The 11,092-nt window shown below is 39.4% G+C and overlaps 3 protein-coding genes across 6 annotated transcripts in view; 2 read left to right on the top strand and 1 right to left on the bottom strand.

Moving 5' to 3' along the window:
• Positions 1 to 3,334: 3,334 nt before the first annotated feature.
• LOC143895115 (uncharacterized) lies at positions 3,335 to 7,999 on the top strand. Its single transcript, XM_077401957.1, has 3 exons — positions 3,335 to 4,391; positions 7,487 to 7,548; positions 7,643 to 7,999. Exons 1-2 carry the CDS (start codon positions 3,464 to 3,466, stop codon positions 7,534 to 7,536), a joined length of 978 nt encoding a protein of 325 aa, XP_077258083.1. The 5' UTR covers positions 3,335 to 3,463; the 3' UTR covers positions 7,537 to 7,548; positions 7,643 to 7,999.
• A 247-nt stretch (positions 8,000 to 8,246) lies between these two features.
• On the top strand, positions 8,247 to 8,623 carry LOC143895117 (uncharacterized). The gene is made up of 2 exons (XM_077401959.1): positions 8,247 to 8,376; positions 8,436 to 8,623. Exons 1-2 carry the CDS (start codon positions 8,339 to 8,341, stop codon positions 8,593 to 8,595), a joined length of 198 nt encoding a protein of 65 aa, XP_077258085.1. The 5' UTR covers positions 8,247 to 8,338; the 3' UTR covers positions 8,596 to 8,623.
• A 127-nt stretch (positions 8,624 to 8,750) lies between these two features.
• Positions 8,751 to 11,092, bottom strand: part of Dyl (transmembrane protein dusky-like) — a 43,427-nt gene continuing 41,085 nt past the window's right edge. For all 4 annotated transcript variants that reach the window (XM_077401941.1, XM_077401943.1, XM_077401944.1 and 1 more), the window contains one exon: positions 8,751 to 10,884. In XM_077401941.1, the coding sequence (XP_077258067.1) occupies positions 10,474 to 10,884 (411 nt within the window). In that variant the 3' untranslated portion in view covers positions 8,751 to 10,473. The remainder of the gene's footprint in view (positions 10,885 to 11,092) is intronic.

Below are 11,092 nucleotides of genomic sequence, written 5' to 3'. Positions count from 1 at the left end.
AAAAGAAGCTATAAATGCATCAATATTATTCTTGTATAATATAAGGTCTCTAAACTGCTATGCCATTAGCTATATTTTTTTAATTTAAAACAACCTGTATACTTTATTGGCGTTGCAAATAGCAGTAATGCCACCGTAAACATAAAGGCGGCGGTGGATTATCGCGAAAATTGAAACAAACGCGGTTATCTCACTTCGTATAACGAATGTCAGTTGTCGCCTGTCGGAGGCTCGCTTTTATCGATAAAAAGTGTCACGAGGAGCCGACGATTTATGACCAAGATTGATATCGGCGAAACAAATGGTATAACGGTAGACTGATTCGCCAGAAAGATTCGCCATGAAGCCCATAATCAAATACGAAATTGCGCGAAATTCTAACTGACCTCATGTAAAATTTAAAATTAACGTGAGAGACGATCCGTTGCAAAGAAGCTTGCTGAACGTCAACGCTTTCAATAAAAGCCGGAAGGAATGTGATGATGTTAAGGATTAATTTGCACAATACAACGAAGTATATTTTTCTCTTTAAAATATTATTTTATATTATTTATTTCTTTTTGCGCCAATTTTAGAAGTGTGTAACTAAAGTTATAAATATATCTTTCTTGTAACTCTTGTAATATCTATATCTAATATATCTATAGTTTCCATAACTATAAATATTAAGGAGAGGAAAGAGTACTTTATTCCTTATTTAACATATAAAATCATATTCCTAGCATTAAACTTTTTTCTTTTAATAATTGTTTATTTAAAATATATTGTTTATAATATATAGAAAGGAAAGGAGAGAGAGAGAGAGAGAGAGAGAGAGAGAAAATTAAGTGGTCATACACAAGTCTTTAATATTTTATTATATTTTTATTTTATTTTTTATTTTATTTTATTAATCACGTGTATATTGTGTAATTTCTAATATATTAGCGACTGTCGGAAATACATGTACAAAAATCTTTACTTTTTCTTTTGTACAAGAGAATCTTTTTATTCGTTTTGTTAGAATTAAAGATTTTACTTTAATAATTCCTTTTAAGATATATATATAAGATATATTTATTTTATTAAAAAATGAATCGCAAAAAGCGAAAATTATAAAATCATTTCGAAGGCGAAACACAAAGATAATTAAATCACTATCGCTTTATCATGCGTGTGTTCAATTACGCAATAAATGACATCGAAAATCAATTTTCGTGTTTGAAGTATACTTAAACACGAAATAATTGTTATTATGCAAATATCAAGACTGTTCTCAAGCGATGTAATACGGTTGACAATATCAAAATGTTTAAACTGATCGCTATGATATTAAATCACGTAATGCGATAACTTATACGTTTAACTAAAACATCAGACGCGAGCACTTGTGAAAAATATCCAAAGTATTGAACTTTAATCAAATAAAATTTAATTAATAAACATTATCGACTATGTTGATTCTGGATGGTTTTTAAGAGTGTATAATGCAGTGTGTGCTGAATGATTTTTTTCAAATTTACCAAGTAAACTATTTTTATTCTTTGCATAGTTTAATCGAATGAAAAACGCGCGCATATAATACATTTTATTCCAGATTTAATTATAATATATTACTTTCTTCATTATCAAATATCGTTGCAAGGAGCATTAAAAATTTATAAATAACAAAATAACGACAGACAGAATAAACTAACTGCAATGAGCGTTTATAAAAATCGGTCTAAATGGGGAATTAAACGGCCAGGTTTATTTGCAAATACTTTTTGTAACGTACGCTGTTCTAAATCAACGAATATACCAGAAGATATAATCAAAGTAAATATAATAAAGAAAAAGTTAATAAAATAAAGCGATAAACTAAAACCTCTGTGTTATTTAAAGCGCAATTGTATACAAATTTTTCAGATTGAAACTATAATGAAGTATCTTATAAAACCATCGTCGACAAAAAATTACCCAAACCAAATTGAATCCAATTTATCTGAATTAGCCAGCTTACCGTACGCCCAAGCATCCAAGAAATTTCAGATGTTATCTGTGTTGATAAAAGAAGCAGTAGAGAACATGGTGCGCTGCGACCAAGTGCTTGAAAGTAATATTCAAACGAAATATCGTAAAGCTTCATAAGTATATAATTGTCAGTACAGAAAATAGATTTTAGCGAAAATAAAATCTAACGGGAATTAATTATTAACATAAACAAGATCTCTATAATACACGATTTCTGATTTCTTTAATTTTATTTATCGACATTAAAATTTTTTGATGTAAGACTGTACGTTATAATTATTAATCTTGTATCAACTTTTTCAGGGACAAATTAGAAAGTAGTAGATAATTTATTTTATTTTAGTTATATTTTATTCAATTTATATAAATTTATAGTAATTAAACGGAAAAAAGAATGTGTATGTGTGTGTGAATAAGATTAAAAATACTGCGATGAATATTGTTCCTTTCTTTGTCAGCAATATTAGAATTTTAAAAATCTAAACCAGTGAGTCAATATCTTTAAAAATATTAAATCTTTATTAGCATTTACGTATTAAAAAATTATTTGTTTAATGACCCATAAATGTAACATAAATATCTACCTCATAAATTCTTTCGGATTTAAATAATTAAGCAAGTACCAGTTTTATACGCTGCATGAATAAATCTTGCAAATGCAGAGTAATATGCGTCAGATAGAATTATTTCGCTATCTCATAAATTACATAAGCGCTGCGATTTATACAAGCACAACTATCCCTCTAGTTATTTTTATTGCTACGCTCGCTAATTCACGAGAGATAGAATTTTTCGCACCGCGATGCTTTTCGCATTGCATAAAATATCTTGTAATATTGCAGAACCGCCGTCGCATATTCAGACAAAGAATCTCCTAAATCTAGTGAGTAATTTTATTCGCGAATGGGGAGAAAAACCATGTGAAACACGATCCCATTTAAAAATCTGCAAATTCTGCGACAGCATTATCAACGATGAAACTCAGCAATACGCGGTATAAAATACGAACTATTACGCTATTAACATAATCCCCTAACGAAATACAAAAAGATTTAATAGTTTTGCATATCCGCCTCAGAAGCAACAACGATATTCACTTCCGTACGATTTATTTCAGAGAAAATATTGTTGCGTTGAAGCCGAATATCTTGATCGACTATCGAAGGAATGGCTTTCGTTATACGCGTCGCATGTAATTTCAATTAAATCGTATGTTTTACAAACGGATTTACTCGCGTGCAATTTTTATTTATTTACTATCTTTTCGCAGGATACATCAAAGTTGAATTCTGCCGTTTCTACTGATACTGAATACGAAGTTAATTATTCTAATAAGAGTGTTTTGCGAGAAGAGAGCTTTGCAGGAATCCACAATTGCAACAGTACGGAGTTGCAATTAATTACTAATACCAGTCAGGATGACACACGTACGATATTCGAGAATTGTTATAAAAGCCACATTGGCTCTCGGATGAAGACAAATCAGTATACTTCGACGAAAGCGTTCGACAAGAGTCAACGTAACGTCCCGGGCGCTTCACGAGAAGTTGATCCGAAAAGAATCGGACGTCCGATCGGATCGGGCATCGAAACTAATCGCCGTGACGGATTCATCGACGAAGATCTATCGGAAGCGAACGGCATTCGTTCGCTTGGGCGCGAAAAAACCGAAATGTCGGCAGGTGGAGCACGTAGCGACGACGGTACAAGAAATACCGACACGCTAGCGGAAAGAATACGCGAGAAACGTGACAATAATCCGCATCAGCGCGAACTCGGCGAGGTCGAAGATAAGAACCAGCAAGATCGCGGCTCGGCTCAACGTGATGTACAAGAAGAAACGAACAGATCGCAGATCGCGGCTGAAAAAAGAAGAGGAGACAGAGATACGGAGGACGCGATGGCGATGGAGGAAGATGGTAGAAAGGAGAAAAGCGGCGAGCGCGGAAATCCCGGCGAGAATCCTTATCAACAGTGTCGCGGTGAAGAACGCGAGAAGCGATTGTCGGATAACGGCGCGGAGAAAATCGACCGATTAGATCGAGTCGAGGAAAAGAACGTTGCGACGGAGATACCGGGGAAGCTGGCCAAGAGCCTCGAGCATGAGCTCGAGGATGAGCGTGGTCGACGCGATCGACGCGAAAGCGAGGAAAACCCGGTTGCTCGTGGAGATAGGAAGAAAAAAAAGGGGGATAAGGACGACGAGCAGGCAGATAGGGTGCGTCTAAGTAAGAATAAGGGGTCTGGAAGTAAGAGAACGACGGATTCGGCTGGTGACGCGAAAAAGGAACGCTCCGCCGTTAATGAAGAGGGAAAACTTCCTGCGAGCAACGGAAAGCGCAAAGGTGCGTCAACCGACGAAAGAAGCGATCCCGGGGAAGCGAGAAAACGGACAGCTAGTAAGTACTCGTCTGAGATACAACGCTGCACAGATTACGGAAAAACTATATATCTCTCTCGTAGTTCAAAAACAAAGTTAGCACCTTGTCATCCCCATGACCGTTTAGCTTTTGGTGACATCCTGGTGATTCAGTGATTTCCGTAGTAATCGGCGTCATTAAAATCTTTTTTAAAACACTTGGAAAAAACAAACACCATTAATATATAATTTTAAATGACACAATAGCTAGATGATTATATAAAGTTAAAAGTGCGATAAGACAGTATTCATGAGGATGATCTTATTTAATCTTATTTAATGACATTTTATTATTTTAATATTTTACTTTTACGGGGGAGAGACAATGAAAATTCTACTGTGGCGTGCACAGTGAGACATACATATAACATTTGTTGGGCGGGCAAGCAACGTATTAAGTTTGATATGATTATGTAATGCCAATGATAAGACGCGAACGTACGGCTTGGAGTTAATTGAGATCGCTTCCAGCACTTGTGTCTCTCGTAACAATCGTGTTATCATTGCGTATCGCGGAACGATGCAACCCGATCGATTCTCGTTATCATACTTGGACTATAGAAAGATTCCTGGTTTCGTCTAGACCCTTCAAATCCAATCGAATACCAATTATCGAACGCGCACTTTGTGGAGCTCGGCTGGACCCGATTGCCAGTTACCAAAATTATGAGAAAGATCGTACGATATGAAGCCAGACCGGCGAAGCCCGGCCTAAATTGGTAGGTTGATATCCAGACGCGAAAACTGGATACAAGCGTAAAGTATATACAAATGGCATGCTTCAAATAGTAACAACCCAGACAGCACTATGTCCAAAATCGGGATATAAGACATCTTTTAGACGTCTTTTAGTCATCTTTTACCTATCTTTTCGTAAGACATCTGAAAAATGTCTAAAAAGATGTCTTTTAGAAGTCTTATGTCCCATTTTAGAACATGCGTGCTGTCTGGGAAGCCCACTACAGTTATTCGCCTACTACAAGGTCACGAAGTATATATTTATTAGATTTTAATATCTTAAGATCACGCAGCACGGTATTTTAATTGCGCAATTAATTTATTAAGGACAATAAGGACAATTTAATCTAGTTTAGGCGATAGCGAGTATTATTCATCAGCTAAATTAGTCGCATGTTAATACCGAATTAAAGCAGTTTAGAAATAAACGGGTTAAATGGCAGGCTAAATAAATTATGTTACAGCCAACTTCACACATGATTAGTTACTGACAAGTAAACAATTAGACCGACGAACGAAGTTAATGGGACGGTATCACAAACAAGCATGTATTTTAATCTGCCGTAAACGGCAGGGAGCCATGTGATATCGTGTAATTAATCGGCAAACGATGCGGTAATTTGTTTGTACATTAGGTTAAAAAAATACAGGCACAGAGGCGCGGTATATTACGACGATGGATTAACGCTATTTTCGAGATTCCATCCCGATGGTTCTGGCGAGTTGTTTTATCCCAACGGCGTATTGGCTATTAGAGTCTACAGACCAAAAAACCGGAAATGTAATTGAGTTATCTACATAATGCGATTTGTACAGAGTATTTCATTACTACCGGATATTTTCACAGCTTCAGATTCGACTGGTTTTGTCGATCGTCTTTTAAGGAAAATAAAATTAATCGTCCATCATTCTAACTTAATTTGCGTTTTAATTACGTGACACTTGAATGCTTTAAATTACATTATTTTTAAATTATTAAAATAAATTAAACCCCAGATTTTATTTACGTTATTAGAATCAAAATTTTATTTTTAATGTTATACAAATTTTCAAGCGTTCGTATTTCAATATTGAAACACAATTATCATGTTTCTTCTTGTCGTCTATTGTTTAACTAATTGGTAATTCTGGAATATTCTGTACACATACGTATGCAATGCGCAATACAGCTAAATTACGAATTCATCGTTGTCTATCGAAATTGAAGACAGATTCGAGATAATGGTACACAGGAAAAAAAGAAGTGTCGAATCAACACTGATTTACTTGTAGATACGCAAAAATATATAACCTTGAAATGAGATTATATTGCATTAAATGAAGAAAACTTGCTTGTGAATGAAGTTATTTATATATATAGTTAAACGAAGTTTTGTATAATTCAATCAAGAAAAAAAAGTTGAAATAAAAAGTTGAAATTTTTATAAGAAGATTATATATTCTTGCGTATATAACAAGTAAATCAGTGTTGATTTAATACTGATTTAACACTTTTTTTTTCTATGTACTCAATCGTTAAATACGCTTCAAGATTTATTAACTAACTTTGGCAATCCTTTTGCGAATAAAGCGTTTCGATTCGCGACGATCGCGTTCGTAGATACCAATCGGTCTCCAGACCGGCTTTCGTATATTTAAAAAAATCGCTGCTATCGATTTCAAGACGATATGTATACCGTGTTCACGCCAGGAGGCAAAGACGCATTGGCGATCGAGAGGGAGTCTCAGATCTTGGCGATATTCGACACCATGGGACACGGCGTCGTTCTCGACGTGGACGGCGCGGCGAGGTAACGCGCGCGGAAAAAGAATTTACAAAAGAATGTTTAATTACTGTCGAGAGAGAAGCTCTCTCGCGCGCACGCCAATTCAGGCACTCCAATTACTTCTGCAGGCTGTCCTACAACCAGATCGGAGGAAATTTTACGGAAAATCCCGCCGGTCTGCCCCTCGTTTGGGCTTGGAACGCGAATCCGAGGGAGTCGATACTCGAGACTGTGTACACGGTGTGTGCGTGCGCGCGCGAACGATGTTTATCGGAGTTTTTCCCACTTCTTTCCAGTATAGATTTTCGATCAATCATGAATAAGCGAACGGTGCTAAAACCTTTCACGTACTTTAACTTCTCCGTCGAATTGAAAATATGTAAAGGCAACTTTTACGCGATTCCTACAGCTTGTAAATAGAATAACAAATTTATCTTGAAATTTTCTGTAAAGAGATTATACGCGGAATGGGCACAGTCGTTACATTATCGATGCAAGATTCAGCATTTTAAATGATACTAGTGTTAATCGATAAATTGCATGAAATAAACGATCTTTTTTTCAACTGCAGGAAAATTTAACCGAACCGTTGCAAATGGAATTTTTTTCTCCGACTGGTAAATCGACGGAAAGGTGAGACACGCTTTCAAAGATTTATGTACGTACATATAAAGCAGCGATGTGTTCACACGCAGCACGTTCCGATTACCTTTGATTGGCTTCGCAGTTCCGGAAACGTTAAGACACCGATATCACCGTCCAGCTCGAGAAATAAGGAAAAGAAGGTCGCCGAAGTGCAGAAACCTGTTGTCGAGGAGCGACAAGAAGAGGTCGGGAGCAAGTATGTCAAGCAAAAAAGTAGAGCGAATTCTATCCAAACAAAGCATTCTAATTACGCCACATACTACCGTCTGGAAATACTCATGCTCTGGAAATAAATTGCATCGTATTTCGTTAAGCGCATCTCTCTCGTTTATGGATACTGCCCTATTTAAAATAATGTTTTACGAATTATACATTGTCGTGCGTGTTGAAAATTAACGCATTAGAGAATTATATATCAATAAGATATACCCACTCGTTCTGTAATAATACGTGCATTTAATGCGTTATTAATGTATTTAGATCAAACGACAATCAAGATCTTCCTAAAGAAGACATTTATCACATAAAAGTGATTTGCATGAAATTAAATGAATTTCTTGGCTTGCGAATCATCGATCGAAGGAATATCAGTCTACGATTTTCTGCTAGAAATAAAAGCATCAGGTTCGCGATTATCTTGACTGACATATACCATAAAGTTTTATAATCTTATATATGTGTGTCAGTCCAATACATTTTCTACTAATTATACGTATTTTATTTTTGCAGGATAGAATTAGGTACAATTCTGAATTTTAATAAAGAAGTAGCGTCTCATATGGTAGAAGCAAGTGATTGGAAAAGCGATATGCTGAGGTAAAAGCCAGTAACATAGTTTCCAAACTGAATATGACAATTACTTCTTCGTCGCACAGATGCAGATTCCAGGAGAAATTGTCAAAGAAACTGGAATCCGAAGACAGTCTGTACGATTTAGCTAAGGAGTATCGAAAGGTAAAGAGATTCGCGAAAGAGCGTAAAGCTATGCTTGCCAAGTACAAACCTTTTTCCGGGCTCAGCCGCGCCTTCAGTTGATCGTGCGAGACTAAAAGTTAAATATTGAATATTTTGAGCTTCGCGCGGTTGAAGAAACAAATACAAAGTATATACTCTAGAACTAATCGATTCTCGTCGCCTGCCGTTTTAATCTACGTGGGAAAAATGGTCAAGAAAAAAGAGGAACGCGCAAGTTTATATAAATAAAAATGATCATGTAATTAAAATAATTCTCAAACAATTAATTATAACGGATGTTTTGTGGATACATTTCTCGCGTTGGTATAATAGACGTATACAACACATTTCGCGCATTGTATGTGTGATCTCATACGTTTCACGTGTACGTGTACGTGTACGTGTGCGTACGTGTGTGTGTGTGTGTCGGTTTGTATGAACGTTTCTATGTGTACGTGTATGCGTGTATGCATATGTGTGTGTGTGCGTGTGCGTGTGTGTGTGTGTGTGCTTAAAACACATACGTAAAACATATTCCCAAATTCCGGGAATATTCCTCGACGGATACCTTAAGTACTAAGCGAAGTAGAGTAAAAAGAAAGGGTAATGTCGTACAATTTTGATCAATAAATTAAGTTAGGTCGATCGGGGGTGTAGAGTTAGAAAAGGGGATAGAGGAGGGAGGATAATAAATAGAGTCTTCTCGTTGTATCTTAAGCGGCTTAGCGAGCGTTCCTCTCGTTCTCGGGGTCGCGCGATTCCTCGCCCTAAATTAAACTTTCAGAGGACGAGCGTCGTGTTTCGACAACTCCGCAGTCCAATTTCCAGGGCACAAACATGTTTACCGGGAGCGCTCGGTGAACCGCTTAAAGATTTAAGAACGCGAAATAACGGTACCACCGAGCACCGCCGCCGACGTCCCGGCGTATGACGTCGAGCGTCGCGACGCAACGAGCTCGGTTCTCGCGCGCGCGCGGTTCCCCGCGGAAGTCGCCGGCACGGGAGAAGGGGCACGGCGAAACGCGATGAGGTACAACGAAGGCGATAAAGAAAGAAACACTCGTTTGAAGTATACGATGCGTGTATAAATAATAGCGCGTAAACACACGGTGATCGGAGAGACGCGAGAACCTGAAAGCGGGTCCTGAAGGGCCGTCTGACTACCCGCGCGGCTTATTTACAATGCCCTCCTTAGAGACTACTCTGGCGATTGCGCGATCGATCTCTCGCTCCCTGATACCGGGCCGCCCGCGCCGTCGGGCAGACCGTCGAGTAATCGTCGAGACGTAAAAATTTACGTCGTTGATCGCTACGCGGTAACGCCGCGGTGATCACGAAGCGTCAACGGAGATCGACCCGCGGTATTCATCATCATCACTGTGGCGCGCGCTCCATCGATCGCGATGATTGGCAGGGAGGAAGCCTGATCCCGACCGGCGGACGATCGGTGGAACGCGCGTCAGTGCAGTGCGCTTCTTTCTCCCCTCCGCTTCGCCACTTCCTCGCCACTCGCTCATACTTCCGGGGGCCTCTTTATTTACACGCTCTCTCTACTCGAAGATCCCCCTCGTCCTTCCACGTTCGATTGAATTCGCGGCCTCTCAATCGATACCGATCTAGTAGTCGTTTGTCTCTCTCGATTCGACGAGCGCGGATTGACGCGACTGGTCACTGGACTAGACACGAAGCTACCGGCTACCGCCGATGGAAGACAGGAGAGAGAGAGAGAGAGGAGAGAAACGCGGTTGCAGCTTTCGACGAGGAGAATCTCCGACGTGTGGTGGACGTGGTGTCTCGAGTTTCGTTTCGGATGAAATAGCGTCGCGGTGCCGGTCCCGAAGCATCGCCCGCGTCGTCGAGGTCGACGATCCTCCGGAGAGGGGGGGATCTCTTCCTTCTTCTTCTTTCTCTATGTGGCGAGTTTCTCTTTTTTTGATTTTGCGCACCGTACACGCTTCTTCAGTTGGCGACTTTTACGAACTCCGGGTTCGGCATGCTGCAGTTCTCGGTCGCGTACGCCGGATGTACGAAGCTGGTGCCGCCTATCGCGGCGTTCTTGCGGTCGACGGCGCGCACCCTGACGAAGAGGAAGGCCGCGACGAGGGAGGCCACCACGACGACCAGCAGCAGCATCACCAGACCGCCCACGAAACCCGGCAGGCTCATGCAGATTGTCTCCGGGTCGGTGGACGCGCTTGCGTTCTGTATGACCACGGTGGTGTCGTTGCTGGAGTTCGTTGTGCCCAGCGCGAAATTAACGTCGCCCGGCGCGACCACCTGGATGACCCTCGAGGTGTTGACGTCCGTCATCTCCTGCGCCGCTCGTTTGTACACGTGGGTGGAGAACAAGGTCACCGTGTGATAGATATTCTAAAAAATCGAGGGTAACCGTTGTAACGCACACCGGCGAATTCGCAACATAGTAGGATACTAAACGGTACCGTAGAACGCGTCATTGATAATGTATTTTCGTGACAAGCTACATCGCTGATAAATTGAGAAAGGAATACGACAGTTTACGCTGACAGCTCGCCAAATGTCTTTTGTCTCAAATATAGCACTCTATTCTTAAAGTTCT

Source organism: Temnothorax americanus, unplaced genomic scaffold, assembly GCF_048541705.1.
Source record: "Temnothorax americanus isolate GAGA-0224 unplaced genomic scaffold, ASM4854170v1 Scaffold15, whole genome shotgun sequence".
NCBI lineage: Eukaryota > Metazoa > Arthropoda > Insecta > Hymenoptera > Formicidae > Temnothorax > Temnothorax americanus.
Note: the sequence above shows the minus strand (reverse complement) of the source record. Positions and strands in the feature narration are given on the sequence as shown.